The 19,528-nt window shown below is 38.2% G+C and overlaps 5 protein-coding genes across 13 annotated transcripts; 3 read left to right on the top strand and 2 right to left on the bottom strand.

The window, feature by feature from the left end:
- Positions 1-207: 207 nt before the first annotated feature.
- Positions 208-2,453, bottom strand: LOC124315176 (E3 ubiquitin-protein ligase Topors-like). The gene is made up of 5 exons (XM_046780660.1): positions 1,980-2,453; positions 1,743-1,903; positions 1,085-1,682; positions 580-1,013; positions 208-498 (listed from the first exon to the last, which is right to left on the bottom strand). Exons 1-5 carry the CDS (start codon positions 2,208-2,210, stop codon positions 303-305), a joined length of 1,620 nt encoding a protein of 539 aa, XP_046636616.1. The 5' UTR covers positions 2,211-2,453; the 3' UTR covers positions 208-302.
- Positions 2,454-3,693: 1,240 nt separating this feature from the next.
- Positions 3,694-11,884, bottom strand: LOC124316740. 7 transcript variants are annotated; one of them, XR_006911968.1, is made up of 6 exons: positions 11,796-11,884; positions 11,157-11,190; positions 10,870-11,095; positions 10,734-10,801; positions 10,561-10,671; positions 3,694-4,614 (listed from the first exon to the last, which is right to left on the bottom strand). XR_006911968.1 is itself a non-coding variant. In XM_046782689.1 (3 exons), coding segments are annotated over exons 2-3 (636 nt in total). In that variant the 5' UTR covers positions 10,562-10,671; positions 10,734-10,776; the 3' UTR covers positions 3,694-3,979. The 7 variants fall into 7 exon arrangements, 4 of the variants coding, with proteins under 4 accessions (XP_046638645.1, XP_046638652.1, XP_046638666.1 ...); XR_006911962.1 differs by lacking the exon at positions 11,157-11,190 and having other exon boundaries at positions 11,796-11,878; XR_006911965.1 differs by lacking the exon at positions 11,796-11,884 and having other exon boundaries at positions 11,157-11,275.
- Positions 5,763-7,144, top strand: LOC124315888. Its single transcript, XM_046781619.1, has 3 exons — positions 5,763-5,837; positions 5,921-6,107; positions 6,182-7,144. The coding sequence occupies exons 2-3, from the start codon at positions 5,933-5,935 to the stop codon at positions 7,111-7,113; spliced, it is 1,107 nt and encodes a 368-aa protein (XP_046637575.1). The 5' UTR covers positions 5,763-5,837; positions 5,921-5,932; the 3' UTR covers positions 7,114-7,144.
- Positions 9,478-19,521, top strand: LOC124317966. 3 transcript variants are annotated; one of them, XM_046782801.1, is made up of 3 exons: positions 9,478-9,995; positions 18,786-18,824; positions 18,891-19,521. In XM_046782801.1, the coding sequence occupies exons 1-3, from the start codon at positions 9,818-9,820 to the stop codon at positions 19,133-19,135; spliced, it is 462 nt and encodes a 153-aa protein (XP_046638757.1). In that variant the 5' UTR covers positions 9,478-9,817; the 3' UTR covers positions 19,136-19,521. The 3 variants fall into 3 exon arrangements, with proteins under 3 accessions (XP_046638757.1, XP_046638758.1, XP_046638756.1); XM_046782802.1 differs by lacking the exon at positions 9,478-9,995 and adding an exon at positions 18,304-18,519 and having other exon boundaries at positions 18,600-18,794; positions 18,891-19,483; XM_046782800.1 differs by lacking the exon at positions 9,478-9,995 and adding an exon at positions 18,305-18,519 and having other exon boundaries at positions 18,600-18,824; positions 18,891-19,480.
- Positions 11,551-16,645, top strand: LOC124314420 (putative leucine-rich repeat-containing protein DDB_G0290503). Its single transcript, XM_046779602.1, has 12 exons — positions 11,551-11,642; positions 12,767-14,489; positions 14,553-14,669; positions 14,727-14,810; positions 14,894-14,968; positions 15,044-15,106; positions 15,174-15,248; positions 15,312-15,416; positions 15,503-15,568; positions 15,634-15,729; positions 15,791-15,940; positions 16,000-16,645. Exons 2-12 carry the CDS (start codon positions 12,779-12,781, stop codon positions 16,494-16,496), a joined length of 3,039 nt encoding a protein of 1,012 aa, XP_046635558.1. The 5' UTR covers positions 11,551-11,642; positions 12,767-12,778; the 3' UTR covers positions 16,497-16,645.
- Positions 19,522-19,528: the final 7 nt, after the last annotated feature.

Below are 19,528 nucleotides of genomic sequence, written 5' to 3'. Positions count from 1 at the left end.
TCTTAGCCTTGATGGGACACACACACAAATACCGGAACTCTTGGGACGCTTGTGGCTGGCAAACTTCCTTTTCCAGCTAAATCATCTTCAAGGTTCAGATTAACACAAAACATGCACACAATGAAGGAAGAAGAGGCTAGACGAAAAACGATAGCCATTTGAAACCAAAACAATCAAGAAAAAGAGAAAGCATCATCAAACCATCAGTCACTTGGTTAACATTGTTGTATCTCCATCGGTTCAAGGTGGTCGAGGAGCCTCGAACATTCAAATCAAATGTAATTTTGTAGCATAGAACTTGGTTAATTGAATCTGTCTCGCTTGTGCCGACGTTTGCTTCCGCTGGATTCCTGGTGCCGGTCGTTGTGCAGCTGGCGCCGTATCTCTTCCGGATCCAGATCCCAATAGCGAACAGCAGCTCCGCCGGATAAACGAGACGACTGGTCCGGGCTGGTATCGTTGATATTGTTCTCTTCCGTTTCTCGGCTGAAACGGACTCTGTGTTGTTTTGGAGTGGGGGTTATAAGGGGACATCATGAATCTTGTTGGCGATTGACGTTGAGCATCCGCAAGGAATACCTGGTATTTAGATTTGGCGTTTCAACGGGCGAAGTCGGAGATCGATCGCGCTTCCTTTTCTTCTTTTTGGCGGACTTTGTTCGTTGTTGCGGCTCCTTGCGTGCATTAACTCTGTTGCCAGGGGAACTTTTTTGTTTGAGAGCTTTGCCGCGAGAGGATGAAGAGCTGGCTTCGTTTCGCTCCGACTCTTCTTCCCGTTCCTCATCCGATTCCGATAGCGTTATCACCAAGGGGGAAGACGGACGGATTACTTCCACAATCTCAACGTCCAGGTCGTCGTCCTCATCCTCCTCTGATGGTCTAGTTCCTGAACTGGAAGGACCCGGCATGGCGGAGTAACTCTGACCATCGTCGATAACCACCGCGGAAGAACTTCGGCCAATCCCACTAGGGCCCGGCTGGGGAGAAGGAGGCAACGGAATATCACGGGGTGCCTAATAAGAAACAACAATTCATTAAAAGGATTGAGATAAATCACTTTAAGGCATTTTGAATCTTTTATTACCACGCGAGATTGCGAATTATTATTGATCGGTCGAGTTCCAGGAACGTCTTCATCGCTGGATTCACTGACGGCCACTTCCTCTTGCTGTAAATTATTCCTGGGCTGGTAGTCGGCGTTCTCATCGAATCCATACATGTCGTAGGGCGAACGGGCATATTGGAAAAATTCGTGTATGAAGTGCTCCGTATAGCCGCCGATGTAAGATTGAATTGCATCACGGAACGCTCGACTGCGGATATGGAATTGAGTAATCAGCCGAAGAATCAGCTCCAACACGTACGACAAACGATTCTCGTGGCTGACGAGTAAAACGTTCAATTCTCGGTTGAGCCAGGGCACGAGACGATGAGTCATTGCGGGATTGAGTTGGAAAAACTCTGGCGTGGTTTCCCGATAGCGTCCCGTAATATCGGAGAGTGGACGAACCCACAAATCTCTTTGATAAGTACGGCGACGAAAGCTACTTGTCCCAGTCAAGCGACTTCTTGCTGGGCGACGTTCAACTGGTCGGGGAAGGACTCCATCTTCTTGAAACTGCCTGAATGTGTAGAGTCTCTCCAGTGCCAAAGCCCTTCTCCTCTCTGAGGTGACTGTCGTTCTGTTTTATCAATCACAGGTTGTGAAAAACATTGATAAAAACAAGTCACTTGATGTTTACCTGTATCGGAATCTGTGGTGCAACAATTGACCAAAGAGATCAAGATCATCAGGCTCAGGTTCTGGAACCGGTATTTTGTGCTCATCATACTCCTGATTGGACCTTACATTGTGAATGATGGAGGTAAATGGCTGCTTACATAACGGACACTCTGGTTTCACCTAAAAGTTTAGAGGGTAATTAATATCTCGTCAAAAACATTGAATTTCTTTTTTAAGTAAATGCTAATTTATATACTTTCGACCATTCCAGTAGGCAAGTAAAACAAAATTCATGAAGGCAGTTGTTCGTAAAGGATTTGTTTTCATGTCGTCCCAGACAGATGGAACAGGAAGAGTCTGGCGAAGATCTTCCAGATTCAGGGGAAGGTGGACAAGAAGCTGCAGGCTTCTTTGGTTTGCTAGCTTTTTCAGTTAACTTTGTTTTCTTTTTTGTAGCACCACGTCTAGAATTATTGTTGGAAGACATGACGAAATAATATCAAATACGTGTAACTTGAGATGTACGCCTCGCGTCAGACAACCAGAAAAAGCCTTGTCAATTACAGTAAACTTCCAAATGAATTCAATGTACACAACAACAACATTGTTGTTAAATCAAGACTGTTCTGAAATATTTAACACTGCAAGTTGCAACAGAAATGTCGATTAAATTTCTGGTAAAGCGTAAATAAATTGCTGGCAAAAAAAGACAAATGGAGGAATACGTTGCCAGTTGGTCGTAATTAAAACGTCAAGATTTCGAATCGTCATTTCAACAAATTTTTTAAAATATCGAGTTCTTGATTTATTATTTAATTTAAAACATTTTTGACATTTAAATTGATAGCTTACAAATGAATTTTTAATAAGTTGCAGGCTTGCAGCCAATGACGAATTTGATTGCATATCTGGCGCTGTTTTAGCTTGAAGGCAACATTGTACAAATGGGCTCCGAATTTTCACCATTCAAAAATGCACAAACTGGAAAGTTAGACAGACGTTAACTATTCTTCAGTTACACCTAAAACTTCTAATCAACGTCAGTCAAATTTTTTTGCAACGCTTTCCCTCCTCAATTGAAAAGTTTCCACCCAAAAGTTCAATGTAAAATAGGAAGAATTCAATGTTTTTGTTAAAAACGTCACATAGTCAAGTTTTTACGTTTCGCATTTTAATTAAACAAATATCAAGAATTTAGCTCACGGGAGAAATATCACGCATTCGATTTGACACGTCCACCATTACCCCGAGTCCTTAAAAACCAAGTTCATGTCACTCAGACAGCAAATCAGTTTTTCCATATTATTTTTAACCAAAACAGAAAACAGAGTTCCCTGTCGGAGAAACTTGATTGACGGGATTCCTGTCGCCTAAACGATTTAACCTTCACGCTCCTCCAAAGTGGGGGAAACTCAAGACAGGGCGACGCCCTGCATACTAGTGTTGTTCTCGTTTAAATAACGACAACGAAAATAACGTATTAACGAGCCTCGTTATCGACTTTTTTGGAAAATGCTCGTTTTTTTCGTTAACGATAACGAAATGCCTGTTTTTTTCGTTAATTTCTTGCTAAATTTTTCGTATCAAAACCGTAGAGATTTCTAATTTTTTGACCACCAGGGGGAACTTTTTTTTCCCTCAAAATTTGGAATTTTCAATTTTGGGATGACCACCTACTAGCGACTTAGCGATCCCCTAGCGAGGAATTAGGTCATTATTTTCGCTACATCATTTGGCCTAACAGGCCTACTCATTACTTCATTAGAAAAAAAAAATTGTAAGGTAAACGATAACGGGTCGCAAAAAGAGAAAAATGCGACACGTTTAAATTAACGAAACGAAGAACGAAACGAATGAAAAATTGAAAAAATAACGATTAACGATAACGACAACGAATCCAAAAAAGCACAACGGAACAACACTACTGCATACGCGTTATCATTGCATTTTAATAAAACCAACAAGACAAATTCACTTTTTAAAAAATCCACAGTTATGGAAAAATATATTAATAGAACACTTGACATCAATGAGAAATAAATTTTTAAAATAAACAAAGGGTGAATACTGTTACAATTTTCGTTGCTGTCATACCGGAAACGTTTAAAATGTGGGGGGACGAGTCTTGAACGGTAAAAGTTTGAAACAATTTTGCTTCATCACGTTTCCACTTTCCGGCAGCGCAAGCAAAATGGTATTTTAGGCAGGAAAAGGCCGTGCCAGAGGCGTTATAGACACATCAAGGACTTGCCAATGTCAAATTTGACTGACTTGATGTAAAGTTGCATTTAACGTCCGTTGTTGAATGTCTAATTTAGCAGGCGCCATTAAATCCCAATTCAAACAGTTGGCCACAGAGTTGTTGTTGGACTTTGGGTTCGGCAAACCGGCAGGAGGTCGGCCGAAAAATTCCGATCCAGCGCCAGACACATTTCCGGCATTGGTGTAACCGAGATATGTCGATCGGATGGGTCGTGGCGGTTCTAAACGCTTTTCTTTGGCCAAGAGCGGTGATTTATTTGAAATGGATTTCAATCTTTCTGGAAAAGAGTAGAGGGTGTCGCGGTTGCCAGTGTGAGTGGAAGAGTTCCAACGTGGACGGCCATCCAAAGAGTTGCGTTGAAAGAAATTCCTGTGCGCTGGTAAACTGGTCGATGTGTTAAACCTGATGGGCTGATACTCGTAAGAAATGTCAAAATAAGATTTTCGATTTGCTACGAAATTGATACCGACACACGTCCTTCCAAAAGCGATGGATCGATTTGACGACGACATTTCTCGGTTTCTGCTGTAATTTCTGTATCCAGAGTTGATGCCTGATTCAACTGATATCGAGTAACGGTTCACTTGCTTCATTTTCTCACTGGTCTTTTGGTTGGTTCCTGGGTTCACTAAAAAAAAGTTTGATTTCAAATAGTTTTCGGCGTTTTATAATTCACACATTTTTATGTCGGTTAATTCGGCTGGTAAAATGCCCAGCGTGTAAGCAAATGGCAGGCACACAAGTTATTCGACTGATACAATTATTGGTAAACCCCAAAGCTCGGTAAATCTAAATATCAATCCACTAATTTAAATGTACGAGAATGTCCAAACAGTTTTTCAAAAGACAAAGCAGACAATCGGACGAAAATGTGTTAAAGCTAGAACGATAACTTTGGTCCTAGACGGTTCTAGATCTACTAAATATGAAATTATCGCGTCCAATCTCGATAAACTTGTAACCTTACAAGCCTTTTGCCAGATGAGTAACATATGAGTAACAGCTGAGCAACAGCTGATCAAGCGCATCTGTCACTTTGCCAACGCGTTTCTGTCGTCACTGGGTGTCAGCCTATGGGCCTTTATTTTCATTATCTATTTCAGACTACAATCACCATTTTTAAATAAAAATAAGTAAAAAAGACATTTTTGTGGACGCCGAGGGCACTCGTTAACTAATTCCGCATTTGACTCGTTGGCAAAAAAAGGCCATTGGCCGATACGATATAGACAGATAACCCTAACACAGTAATATTCGATTGAGTGCGTTCGGAATACAAAGTGCAAACAATAATCGCTAGTGGTTAGGCCCTATGTTATTTCAGATGAGCAGCAGCAATAAAGTAGAACATCGTAGTCAAGGGGTCCGCAACTCAAATTTACTACAATAAAAAAGGTAAAAAAGCAAAAAAAAGTGAAAAAAGGAAAAAAAAGGAAATTTACTTTACGTGCTAAAAGAAGGGCGCGCGCGAACGAACCCCCCCTCCTCCCCATCCCCTCCCTACCCTTTTATTTTCGCTTGAAGGAAAGCCTATCTCACAAGTAAAAAAGGAAAAATAAAGCAAGGAAAAAGTAAAAAAAATAAAAAGTAAATTTGAGTTGCGGACCCCTTGATCGTAGTGGTAGCCACCAAACATTGAGTCAAACTCAATTTGAATAGAGGAAAACCTTACTTTTATTTGGCTCTAATTTAGTAATCTTCTTTATTCTTTAAAGTTCTCCAAGATTCTATAGACAAAAGTAGGAGATCGCGCAACTGAGCATCCGCACGCGCCACATCGGCGCATCTAGCTGCCATTGGTCGCGAGCGACAACAGTACGGAGAAACGCAACGGGAGGTCTGGCACGCAAGGCAAGCAGACGATCTTTCGTGAAATCAAAACACTGCATGTGATTGTCTTTTACAAGTTTTTCATTCGTTTGGCAGATTAGTAAATTAGTTTCATCATGAATAATCAAACGGGAATTAATGTTTTGAGTGCTGCACTCTTCGACATTTCGCACAAGTATGTCACTCATCAAGATCCATCAGTGGCCATCAATGTGAAAGATCTCCACAAACTACTGATGAAAGGATGCTACAAGCTGGACACTAATTCTGAATACATTATTCCTGAAAGTGGTAATGACATTGTGTGAACGCAAACATAGCTTAAATGAGAAAATAATTCTAAACCCAATTGTATTTGTTTAAAGCTGTAAGTAGAGGTATAGTAACACTACGAGGCACCATTATAATCTATGTGGAAATCTCACCCAAACAAATCAAAGAATATCCTATCAACCAATCGGCAACCATCAAGGACTTGAAAGATATTATATGCGACGGAGAAGGCATCTCACCAAGTCTACAAAGATTGTTGTTTTTCAACCAGGAATTGAAAGACAATAAATCTTTGGAATATTACAACATCAAAGAACGCGATACTGTTCAACTTATTTTGAAAATAATAGTCGGAATTTTCATACCTGAGGAACTGTTAGACGAACCGTACCATTACGATTTTATCAATAACATTTCTGATGAGAGAAACCAATTCTACAGGGGAGGAATGAAATACCTCCGCCCGTGCGGATGGCAACGCTACGCATTAAAAGTCAAAGGCGAGTACCCAGACGATATTTGGCTAAAAGGGAAATATCGCCGGGCTGACCAATACTCGTCGGCGGAAGGAGAATGGGCAGTGTCCTACCACGGAACATCTTACCACAACGGTCTCTCAATCGCAGAGGAAGGATTTAAATTGAGTAAAGGAAAACGTTTCAAATATGGCTATGGTATCTACACGACCCCCGATATCAAAGTCGCATCCAAATTTGCTGATATTATACAGTACAATGGGAAAATCTATAAAATTGTCATGCAAGTTCGTGTTAATCCCAAACATTTACAGATAGTTTGCAAAGCTGAAACTGGTGTGGGCGAGTTTTGGATCTCATCCAATGAAGACGATGTTCGTCCTTATGGCTATTGTATTCGAGAAATTGGAAGGAAAATTGTCCCCCTCAAATTAACCCCTACCTTTGAAACTCCTCCCCCTGTAACTCCTCTTCCTGAAACTATAAACATCCTCTTTTGGTTGTTGTTATTTGCTGTAATAATGATATACTACTGCACAAAGGAATGAAAAATTTAATAAAGGACCAAGATGAAATCAACAAAGATTTGTTTTACAGCACGAGAAGTATCTAATTTTATGTTATGCACTACGGATAAGGCAAGCAGTACATGCTCAGATCATAGTTTGAAACCATCTATACATCTAATACATTAATAGCAAAAGGGGGCTTCAAAATAGAAAAGAAATAATTAAGGGAAAAATCATAACAGTCAAAATTTTAATGAGTAAAGAAAATATCATTACGTAGACACCAATATAAATGGCGGAATTAAAGAAAAAATTAAAAATGAGTCGGTCAAGTCAGTTAAAAATGATTCTTCATCTTTTCCTTCGTCGTTTTAAAGGGTTACATGCAAACTAAAATTTACGCCTAATTAGAATAAACTGGAAATGAAGGTATTTTTTAAAAACGAAACTTAAAAATTGAAACGAAGACCTCATCCGCGGAAATCTGCGACAACTGTTTGTCCTATATTCATGTGAAGTTTGCAATGTTTAGCCTGACCATGGCCTGACGTTTGTTCTAAGAAGTACATTGGCGCATTTGTCTGAGGTCGTCAGATTGACGTTGCAATGCGATTGTTTTTCTATATTTTTTTTACCCAAGCAAAATTCACCATTAATTTCAAATCTGGCAACCGAAAGTGAAAAATGTAATCGCGTTGGCCATTTATTAATTGTCATCAACTGTTTGGTATAAAAAAAATATTTACTGTTAAACTTTACATAAAAAATACTGGTATGAAATTGATTAAACTTAAAAAATGCAATAAGCCTAGCATTGTTTAAGTGATTAATAACGCAGACAAGCTAAGAGTAAGAGTTAACTAAACCTAAAAGTGTTCACTTCATGAAATTTAATATCGATTTCATTAAGCTAATAAAAAGCGATACAGAAGCTACATCGTGTGATAAGAAATTCAAGAAGAATTATATTTGTTAACCTTCATTAAACAAAGTTTTCTTTACAAGAAATTCTTGATAAATAAAATCAATTTACATATTTTCTTTTTTAAAAACAGGAGAACATCAATCAACGGAGGAAGAAAATACTTCAAAATGGCGACTCAAAATCTTGACGAAAATACTACGAAGAAATGGTTTGAAAGTCTAATCAAAGCAATCAACAAAGTGATCGATTTGAAAAAGGAAAATAACCCCTCTCGTGAAACAAAAAACTATTTGGCAGAACAAGTTTTTGAACTTGTGTTTTACATTGGAAAAAAAAGGAATTGAATTCACGGAAGAAGAGCGTAAAGTTATTGGGCCTTTGATAAAAGAAATAATTCGGTTTCTTGGCATTTACATTTTGTGTATTGGGTGGGTATTCGTTCCTGATTTCGATGGCTACAATCTACTTCAACGTTCAGGAATCCAATTCCTTCTGGATAATTTTAAAGAATTTCCCGTAACTAATGAAGAACTACTCGGGGATTCCCTAAAAGAACTGCAAGACTCTGAAGAATTAGAAATATTCGACGAGAGACTGGCCTACAACAAGGAAAATCCGCCTCTGGATTATGAATCTTTTCCTATGCCGCTGGTTGATCCAGTGAGGCCGGAAGGCGTACCAGAAACGCATTTCTGGTGGTCATAATCTCGATAGACCCTATCTTGATAACCTCACAAGAGCAGTGACTGGAAATGGCGTAAACTACGAAAAGGAAGATTCAACTATAAATTTGAGTACTTGAGCCGTGATAGCCAAATAATTTCTTTTTAGTTGTGCCAATGAAATAAACATAGATACACCAGTCACCCCACTATATTCTTTAAACAAAATGTGAGTAGTGTTTTTTAATGAACTATCCAAGGCAATTAGAAAACACGGTGAGTCTACGGCTGATTTCCTTCATTACAGGGGCCTCTAGCAAAACAACTAGAACTAGGAAAATAACTTGTGTGTAATGTTCCCAATTTAGTCATGGTTACCCCGACGAGTAATAAGCCAAGGTTCTAGGCGGACTATTCATTATTTGGAGCTTGCACGTTTGGGAACCAATCAACTTTGCACAATGTCTAAAATATCCCTTATTGGAACTTACTAGTAGTGTTTAAAGGACACTAAATAAACTAATAAGGAATAATACACTTACTTGGTGTTAGTGAATTCCAGATAAATGGAGGAAAGGAAAGTCTGGTCCCCTCTTTTTTTCATTCTTTCCTTTCCTCCCTATTCTTCCCTCGGGCACGATTAACCCGACAAGTCCTGAGAGCAACACCATGGGCCGAGCCAAATAAAATCTTCTGTTCACGGCACCCCTTCACACTGCAACGCGACGCAAAGGGGTCGGCTTGACCCATACCTTTGGATCTTAATAAGGTCTATAGTTAGTAAATCCTGGTTAAAATGAAGAAGAAAAAAAGAAATGAGAACTAACGAACTATTAACTGTTAGGCTACTGTAGCGGTAGAGAAAGGTAGTCACGTGTCATGAAAAGGGGCGTGCTGGGCTATAACTGGGAAATCGCAATCCTTGCGTCGGGAGATTGGCGTGACTTCTATATAGCCTGCATTTTTGTTTCTTCGCGATTCCGATGCAAACAGTTATTCAACAACGTAGTGCGGATTTCATTTCCATCATAGCCAAACTAAAAGGATAAGGTTGCTGTATTAATTTACTAACTTGGATAAAATAAATAATAATAATCTTGGCTTAATATTGGTCAATTTGTTTTTTAACTATTATATGTGATAAATTCAGATAAAAATGGATAATGAAACAGGACTGGCCATTTTAAGTGCCGTGTTAAATGGTATGTCGTACCCAAACCGAATACTCACAACTGAAAACGATAACTCGACTGGAATTGACGTCAAGGATCTGCACAAGATTTTGTTGAAAGGATGCCGTTACCCTCCGGAACTGGAAAACAAACCGGATACTCCTAGTGCAGGTAACAGAAATAATCTTTTGTCCTGTAAAAATTGAAATAATAAATGAATATGAATTTATGAATTAATTATTAGCTACTGACAATCGAAATGAACTCGGCAAGGAAAACTCCAACGTTGATGATACGAAAAAGTCTGTATAAACATTAACGATTTCGTAGAAACTAAAGACGGGAAATCATTTCCCTCAACTATTAAATCCACAACGGCGATTGCTGAATTAAAAGACATCATATTATCAATAGAAGATATTCCACCAGCAGACACTCGACGCTTGATTTTGGCTATCCATTTGATGATAAAAATTTAGAAAACCAAAGCGCTTGAATATTCTACAATAATGTAAAAAAAGCGCAGTACATTAAAAGTTAATTAACCTTTTCCTCGCCCAGCAGGAAAAATAATGAACGTTTACGGGAAATTTTCATTTTTCTAGTATCTTGTATCTTTTCAACTAAGCAATTTTGCAGTAATTGGGTTTAACACCTAAATTCCTTAATGAACCTCACTAATAATGTTTTAAAGATACTAAATAAATAACTGAAAATGAAATCTTACTTGGTGTTATTAGAGTTCCAGATAAATTCGCTGGGCTTCCAGTCCAGCATCCTCTGACTCCAAAGACTTCTGAAGTTCAACGGCCTGTCTCTTTAGATCACTGTCACCTACCTTCAAATAGAATAATGAGAATTAAGATTTCTTTTCACCAGATATGATAATGAAGACTGTACCTCCAAAAGCCTTATTTGTCTCAAATGGCTTTTCTGTGGTCCCTTTAAGGATTTTTTTTATAGAAATCCTTTCACAAAAGCAATAAAAGTATTAATCAATTGGAATCTCACACAAATTTTATAACAACTCAATTACCATTTTTTGAAGTAAAAAACATAACCATTTTCAATTGTGCTGTTAGTATCAAACACGTGACTACTAATAAAAAGCCAGGTAAATTCGTCTGCAACTATCGGTTGCCAAATTTGAATTTGATTACAGGTGGAAGGCCTCAGACATAGCACCATGGCTCTGATGGCACATAGATATATAATACTCTTAAACAGAGACTGTACGCAACGAGTGTCTTCATGTGTCCCAACTGGATAAAATTAAAAAAAAAAAAAATAAATAAATTATAGAAATTTCCTTAAAAACATTACCACTGTCAGTATGAGTCGATGACACAACATCGATCTAATAAATAATTCATAATCGTGTGTAGTATCAGATTCGATAACTAAAACAAATTTAATATAGAACTGGATCTGAATTGGTCCCCAATTGACACATCGCCGAAATTGATCTAATCTGCCAGCTTGTTTTATTTTATTTGTTTGGTGTGTCGTGTTTAAAAAAAAAAAAAAAAAAAAATCAAAAACTTGTTTTACACGGAGGATGTTCTGTTTATAAAAACTTGGCGGGAATATCAAATGACCTTTTTGTTTGATCTCCAACTCTCGAGGCTGGACTTTATTCGGGCAAACTGAAATACCCTTGGAAAAACCCAATTCGTTTATTCTCATACAATCGCTATTCAGTTTTAAACTTATACGTCACCAGTCGTGTCAAATAACTCTAGCAAATATATCGTCACAATCTGCTTCTGTGTCTACTGTCTACACAAGTTTTTATCATCTACAGACAAGGTATCTAGTTATTTCATTTAATTTTATGTGAAACTGATTTCCAAAATTCTGAAGAAAAGAGAAAAATTGGAGAAAAGAATTTCCCAAAGTGTCAAAACTCCCAAATGTTTTTTTTTACTGAAATGGCCAAGACCCAATAAAAGGCTTCCTCACCATTCTTTTGGTTGTTTGCTGTCAGTGCCGAATTTCAGAAAACCCCGCTGATTCTTCTTCTTGGGCGAAACTAAAAATATCACCGGGCGCGTTCAGTTCAAGGAGTAAGGTTAGAGTTAGGTTAGAGGAGTATTCTAGGAGTATGAAACTTTCTCATTGAAATTTGTGAACACGCAAATAATCACAAATTATCTGACAGCCAAAAAAAAATATTTCTACGCTCCTAAATTGTGCTACCGGATCCCACAAGTGCCGTTGTTACTTACAACAGAATTACGAACCAGCCAGAGAAGAGATATGGCATTGAAATATGGAAAGACAAAGTCCAAAAAGAAGTTGCGAAATATTTAAACAAAATAGTCGGTCAAGAAATACAACCCGATAATGTAAAAGTCCTCCCCTCCCATTCTCACGAGCGCCATACCCATGGAAAATTATTTTCTATTTCCCGTGTGGATATACATTATGAAAAGAGAAAAATCCTTTGGTTTTCCCTGTCGTGTTATGACCAAAAAATCTGCGACTATTCATCAGTAGATAACCACAGTACTAACAATAAAAAGATAATTAATGTACCATCTTCAATAACGCTTCAACGTCCTTAGATAAAACTGACGCAGAGCAAAATGAATGGCATTCGAGATTTTTAATAAGATCTTTTAGTTTTATTTCATTTGCCCGGGATTTGGTTGAACTGACTGAGGATTCTTTGTGCACCCGAAATTTTACTCACGTATATTATACTCGTATTCGCCAGGAATATTGAATTACATTTCTGTTTAGTCTTCCACTCGATCCTGGACTTTAACCGCGCACACGAATAATAAATAAATAAGTTTTGATCGAAAACCCAACGCACTCTGTTTTATTCTGTGTGAATACGCAGTAGAATTCGTGAGTTCCTATTCAGTTTGAAACATAAGTTAATACTGGTTCCCGGCATCACCTAAAAATTAATCCTTTTTCACAAGTTTTGAACGGAAATGGCTACAACATCGATAAGGTGCATCCTTGTCCTATTTTTGGCTACCGTTTGCTGTCAGCGTCAATCAGACAACCCCGGCGCTTCTTCTTCTTGGGCTAAACTGCAAATCTCACCCGATACGTTAAGTTCCATGGAGTGCGGCAACTTTCTCGTTGAAATTTACGAACACGCCAACAATCACAAGCTAACGACAACAGCCGATGAGAAAAAGTATTTCTATTCACCCATTGGGCTGTTGGACCACAAAAGTGTCGTGAGTAGATTGAACCGGGTGACGAAACAATCAGAGATGAGATTCCGCATTGAAATGTGGAACGACAAAGTCCAAAATGAAGTGGTCAAACATTTGAATGAAATCGTCGGCCACGAAATCAAATCCAATAAAGTGAGAGTCATTCCCTTGGAGAAGGTCCTTCTGGCCAGCGAAATACCCACGGACAATTATTCGCTATCTCCAGTGTGGAAGAATTACGACAAGGGCAAAACCCTTTGGTTTTCTCTTTCGTGTAACGAGCAGAAAGTCTGCGACGAACTGGCCAATGAAATGCGATCGGATCCCACTCAATTCGACCATTTCAAACTCCTCTACAGTTTGTCATCGCAGACGTCGCAAACCAAACAGGCGGCCATCAATATCGACAGTGTCACTTCCGGTCGAATGGTTTCGACTCTTTTACAGAAATTTGGAGACAAAAAGGAGATTTTTCTGACGGCCAACGACGAGAAGAAAATGTTGGCGGAAACGGCCACCAACATCCGAATGGACACATTTGACGACTCCGAGGTTGAGTCTCCCGAAACGGAATCCCAAATTTTAAGTATTTTAAAGGATTTGCTCGTCAGCACATCCATCTTGACTATCAAAGGGCAAAGTGACAAAATGTGGGACTCTGTTTTTTGGAATGAAGACCATTACCGGCCGGACAAGACGACGAAAACTTTAAATGAAATCCTAAACCAACTGGACACGGAAACTCAAAAGAAATTGGCGGGAATGTTTCAAAAAGCCGAGATGAGGCAATCAGAAACCACAGAAAAATTTATTTCGAGTAATCAAGACGCGCAGAAAAGACGAGAGGAACAAACTCGTCGCGAAAATCAAACGAAAGATGCGAATGGAAATGAAATGAGAAGATCGCAAGCAACTGATCAAGAACAATCAATAAGTCGCAATCAAACTCGCGATGGCAAATCGACCACCAGCAGAGATGACATCACCGCAGATGACGACGTTCAAATTGCGACCAAAAATAGTCACACGCATAAGATGGACAAAGAAAACGTGAAGTGGGAAATCGCCAAGAAGAGTTCGAATGAACTGAATAGAAATTTAGAGAATAAAGAAAAAATCCAACACAATTACGACTCAAACAGTTGGGCTGACATAGACAGAGTCAGTTCAACAATTTCAGGGAAAATGGCAAACGATTTCGATGGCTCCCGGAGAGTCGAAATTGTAAAGGAAGACGTTGGAAAATTATTACAAGAAAGTAGAAATCACGTCCAATGGGACGGAGAGAAATTCGTGCCCAAACCCATGCAACTGAGCAGAATCAATTTGGGTAAATTTCGTGACTCTCGGTCGTTTCAGGATCGCCACGTCCGTGTCCGTTACACGACCGCTGAACTGTCGGCGCCGATAAAAATTGCGGAACACGCAGAATTGACCGTCACCGACGAATGGAACAATTTAAAGGAGGAACTCAAAGGTTTTTAAAATTCATTTTTAAAATTTATAAAATTTAAATTGAATTATTGCAATTAAATTTCAGCCACTACTGGCCTCTTCAGCACAACTGAGAACAACTTGGTGAAAACGAATGCCGAAATGAGAAATCTGAAGAGCGACTTAACTAACACGCGAATTGATTTAACTAATGAATTAAAAGGTTTTTAAAACTATTGAATGAATTAACGAAATAACGAATGAATAAACGATTGCATAGGGACAAAAGAGGAGTTGGAGAAAACCAAAATCGACTTTGAGGAAACGAAGATCAATGTCCATAATCTATCTACAAAGTTAAATGGTATTTAATTATTTTACTGGAAATTAAATTAAATTTAAAAAAAAAATTCTTACAAAATTGTGCATGCTTTTTATTACACATAGAGGCCACGCAGGAGTTGGTGAAAATGAGAGCAGATTTCATCAAAACCGTCGATGATTTATCTACCAAATTAAATGGTATTCAGCCTACTAATCTACTATAATAAAATGCTAGATAAAATTCGAATGCAAAAACCTTTTCAATAAATTTAGCGACTAGTAAAGAATCGGCAGAAACGAAAATCACGTCCAAAAATTTGTCAACTGAACTCAAAAGTAAATCTCACGTCGAATCAAATTTGATAGAAAATAATTTGTTTTAACTAAATTCTATTTTCTTAAGATTGTGTAGCGAATTCGGATCGATTAGGTCGAGAATTAAAAGTTGCTGAAGAAAATTTTAAAAAAGATTTAAAAGGTAAAAATAATTGTGATTTATTATTTGAAATTGATTTGATTTTAATTGAATGGAATTGTTCAGCAACCTCAACTGACTTGGAAACCACGAAAACAAATTTGGTCTCAGCGAGAACAGAATTGAACAGGACAAAGTCCGCCGTTGCGGATTTGGCAATCAAATTAAATGGTAAAATAAATAAAAATACCTTCTCAATTCTCTTAATGACTAAAAAACAAACGAAATAAGATTAATTTGATTTTCTGATTGTGCAGTGAATTTGCAACGATTTGGTTACGAACTAAAAACTGCCGAAGACAATCTGAGAAAAGAATTTGGAGGTATATAATTCATTTTCTTTTAATTTACTAACTTATTTTTAATACGATCGCACGAATTGATTCAGCAACCTCAAACGATTTGGAAACTGCAACAACAAATTTGGCCTCAACGAGAACGGAATTGAGCAACATCGTTGCGGATTTGACGACCAAATTAAATGGTAAAATTACGAATGAATTATGTGGCACGATTAAAAGAATCTGAATTTCTTTTTTTGAAAGCCCGAACCAGTGAAATAGTTGACATTGGTAAAATGCCAACCTCTTGTTGGGATCTGCAGCAAATGGGACATAAGCTGAGCGGATTCTTTTTGGTCAAAGGATCAAAGAAGATGGAAACGCTTTACTGTGACTTTTATCCTAATCAAAATGGTACGACATGTTTCTCTTTGATTTGTTAGTGATTGTCAAATTATTTTTTCTTTTTACAGACAAACAGAAATGGATCGGATACGCCGACGTCAAATCAGCGCCCGTCCATTTCTACGTCCAGCGAAATTCTGAATTAAAAACCAATTCTGAATTGAAAACAATTCCGATTCCGTTCGAGTTGGTGCGGGTGAACGAGGGAAATGCCATGAATTTGGCATCGGGGAAATTCACGGCACCGCGACCAGGAATTTATTTCTTCTCTTTCACGGGACTGGCGCGTCTCGAATCATCCCAATTACCTGTTGGGTTTGCTTTTTATCTCTATTTGAACGGGAGTCTAATCGGGTCGAGTTACGTTCGCGAGGCGAGGAGCCCCGTTGATCAATTTAGTCCGTTGACCGTCCAGTCGACGGTGACTTTGAAACAAGGCGATCAAGTCTGGGTGGGGATTGGTTTTAGCAGTAGTTCATCCTCGTATTTGTACGACAACAGTGATTACCACAACACCCATTTCACGGGTTTCATGTTGGAGGAGGAAATTGTGGCGTCCCTTTGAGGTTTTGGGTCCAAAATGAACGTCGACACAAACATTTGGGGAAGGGAAGATAATTTGATGCTTATTCATTAAGCGATGGGTATTTCTTTCCGAAAATTAAACTGAGGATGCAAATAGACCAACTGAATACACTAACCAATTTTCAAGTTTCTAACTGTAAAAATAAAGACGCGGCAAGTACAAAATCGATTTCGATTACCAGCAAATTTACAAAATGCAGGGTGAACTAGAAACGAGAGAAAATTCATTCGCTTCTAATTCGGTAACGAATTGGAATTTCTCAAAAATCTTTTCACAGGTAATATGCCCATTATGTTGCGCTGCACACAAATTCACGCGTCTATCTGCAAAATCAAGGATAGGAGACTGAAAATCCAGTTAAATTTACCCCCCCCCCCCCCGCCTCCTTAAATAAAATTCAAATTTGTTTGTCTACAATTAAATGACATAAAATCAAAACTGAGACCCCTCACATCTGATTTCTTTTTAGTAAATTAGTAAATGTCATTTCGGTTTTTATTTGCGGAAAATGGACAGTTACGTCATCTTTTCGTTCGGTGTTAACATGATGACAAAGAATAGGAACTGTCGTTTCAAAATGAGAAACCGATATTGAAATTTCAATTTATCCATGTCGTTTTGGTTAAGTTAATTTTTAAAAACCTTAAACTTAAAACTGTTTTTTTTATTAATTTAACGATGAAACGATTGCTGCATTCACGACACGGGCAAGTGCACACATCGATTGACAATTCGCGACAGATACAGAAAAGTTCTTACCTGTTGCCAACGCTGCCTCCACTTTGATGGCGTTGGTTTGGTCTTCAATCAATCGTGGGTGTTGGCTCAGGTGCCAGGCTCAATCATTCACGGTCTTTTGAGGGCTTAACGGTGATGATAGCGTCGATGGGAGTGGGACACTGAATGACCAACAGACGGATATTGGGAAGCAGTGATGCCAATTCATGAAGGTCGATTCTACAAAATCAATGTTTGACAAATAATCTTTGGTAAATAAGAATAACTGTTGTAATTCATTCCTATTATCTAATACTGCCCAGAAAAAAAATTAAGAATTAAAATGTAAAAAAATTTAATTCTTCCATTGGAAGTGGAAACTCTGCATTTGAAAAAGTCCAACATAATTTGAACCAGAATTATAAAAGGTTTCTTTTTTTTTTACAAATTGAATCAAGTTGGGAAACTGAGTAACCAAAGCACAATTTTTTTGTTTCAAATACGTGACTGCAAAGGCCCTAAATTCGTCTGCAATTTCTGTTTGCCGAATTTGAATAGAAAGAATCAATATCTAATTATACTCGATTTTTTGCATCGATCCCCCAAAACGAAGGATTTCAACGTTCCTTTCATGAGACTTACTCCATATTCGTCGACCAAAATCGTCGCTACCTGGAAAACGTAACGAGAGTTGATTTATAGTTGTACCGAAGTTACTGTAGGTGAATACATGATGGTGAATACTTCATCTTACCCGGTTGTTTAATTTTCCACATTGCATGAGCCATGAATTCGTTTGCAACTTCAAGTTCCCAAATTTTAATTTGATTACGAGGCCAGCAGCCAGCTCCAGACAGCGATTAAAATAAAGAAAACAAAATTTAATTTTAAAAATTTAAAAAAAAAAGAGAGAGAGAGTGAATTATATTGAGACCAGAGTATACCGAGACCTACTAACTGAAGAAAATGAGGATAAATCGCGCTACGCATAGCCAACTCCAGAGATGGCGTTGGGGATGGTTGGTTCAGAAAATCAGAAGGGTCCGATCCTGGCACGATCCTTGCACATCTAGAGTTTGCTTTGAGTGAGTTAGGTTCCCTTGGCGTGACTTCTCTTGGTGTAACTTCATGCTCTACAACCTGAATCGGGTGCAGTCACCAGTTTCGATTGCCGTAGTGCGGATTTGATTTGCCAAACTAAAAGGATAAGATTGCTGTAAATTTAGTAGTAGGGTCTAGTTGAATAAAGCAATAGAAATTCATGGTCTTCACTTCTACTTATTAAGTAATGCTTATAATTACATAATCTCATTGCTACGTAAAGGCGCCAGTATTTAATAAATATTTTAATTTGAAATGTTTCAGAAACAAAAATGGATAATGAAACAGGACTGGCCATTTTAAGTGCCGTATTAAATGGCATGCCATATCCAAATAAAATACTCACAAATGAAGAGGATAACTCGACTGAAATTAACGTCAAGGATCTGCACAAGATTTTGTTGAAAGGATGCTATTACCCTCTGGAACTGGAAAACAAACCGAATACTCCTGCAAATGGTAATAAAACAGATATCGAAAATTGTAAAGGTATTCTTCTATTGTCTTGCAAAAAAAATTGCAATAAGAAACCAACACATTTTGTCTTCATTTTAGAAACTGTCAAAGAACTCGGTAACGAAAACGTCAAACTTGAAGATGCAGAGAAGTTTGTCAACATTGACGTCTTCGTAGGGACTATGGAAGTAAAACCACTTCCCTTAACTCTAAAACCCACGACGACGATCGCAGAATTAAAAGAAATGATATCATCGTCAAAGGAAATTCCGCCAAACAGTCAACGCGTGATTTTCGCCATAAATTTACACGAAAATATAAATGTCGATGACCAGAGCGCTTGAACTACAATTGTCAAACAAGTTTAGCACAGCACTTGACTTACAAGTCTAACAACCTTTTCTTCTTACAGAGGTGGCAAAAAATTGCGGTTATCGTTAGATATAGTTTTCATGACAATTTTGTGTATGTATAAGAAATACCCTGTACTCGTCGAGTTTCTATTCTGCCTAGTTTTCATGTTGATATGGAAAGAGATATCCATTTTCGTCCAGGCATTAACGCTGGCTCCCTTTGTCCCCACATCCTGACCAACTACATGATGTTTTGTGTTTCAACTGTAAATGATGGAGGATATCGGGTTTACCACGTTTCCTATACTGTTTATCGCGTTTCCTGGCCATTTAATAACCGGACCAAATGGAGATAAAAATACAACGAGTTAAGCAAACTGCCAG

The sequence above is a fragment of the Daphnia pulicaria genome, chromosome 1 (genome assembly GCF_021234035.1).
Source record: "Daphnia pulicaria isolate SC F1-1A chromosome 1, SC_F0-13Bv2, whole genome shotgun sequence".
In the NCBI taxonomy this organism is placed as follows: Eukaryota; Metazoa; Arthropoda; class Branchiopoda; order Diplostraca; family Daphniidae; genus Daphnia; species Daphnia pulicaria.
Note: the sequence above shows the minus strand (reverse complement) of the source record. Positions and strands in the feature narration are given on the sequence as shown.

Bases quoted from the DNA above. Each gene is read 5' to 3' on its own strand.
- LOC124315888 (XM_046781619.1), top strand. From the start codon at position 5,933: ATGAATAATCAAACGGGAATTAATGTTTTGAGTGCTGCACTCTTCGAC. The intron at 6,108-6,181 runs GTAATGACATTG...ATTTGTTTAAAG, and splicing joins ATACATTATTCCTGAAAGTG to CTGTAAGTAGAGGTATAGTA.
- LOC124315176 (XM_046780660.1), bottom strand. From the start codon at position 2,210: ATGTCTTCCAACAATAATTCTAGACGTGGTGCTACAAAAAAGAAAACA. The intron at 1,904-1,979 runs GTATATAAATTA...CTAAACTTTTAG, and splicing joins GCCTACTGGAATGGTCGAAA to GTGAAACCAGAGTGTCCGTT. The intron at 499-579 runs GTATTCCTTGCG...AAAACAACACAG, and splicing joins ACGCCAAATCTAAATACCAG to AGTCCGTTTCAGCCGAGAAA.
- LOC124314420 (XM_046779602.1), top strand. From the start codon at position 12,779: ATGGCTACAACATCGATAAGGTGCATCCTTGTCCTATTTTTGGCTACC. The intron at 14,969-15,043 runs GTATTCAGCCTA...CAATAAATTTAG, and splicing joins TTTATCTACCAAATTAAATG to CGACTAGTAAAGAATCGGCA. The intron at 15,249-15,311 runs GTAAAAATAATT...GGAATTGTTCAG, and splicing joins TTTTAAAAAAGATTTAAAAG to CAACCTCAACTGACTTGGAA.
- LOC124317966 (XM_046782801.1), top strand. From the start codon at position 9,818: ATGGATAATGAAACAGGACTGGCCATTTTAAGTGCCGTGTTAAATGGT. The intron at 9,996-18,785 runs CTAGTGCAGGTA...AACCGAATACTC, and splicing joins GGAAAACAAACCGGATACTC to CTGCAAATGGTAATAAAACA. The intron at 18,825-18,890 runs GTATTCTTCTAT...TCTTCATTTTAG, and splicing joins AGATATCGAAAATTGTAAAG to AAACTGTCAAAGAACTCGGT.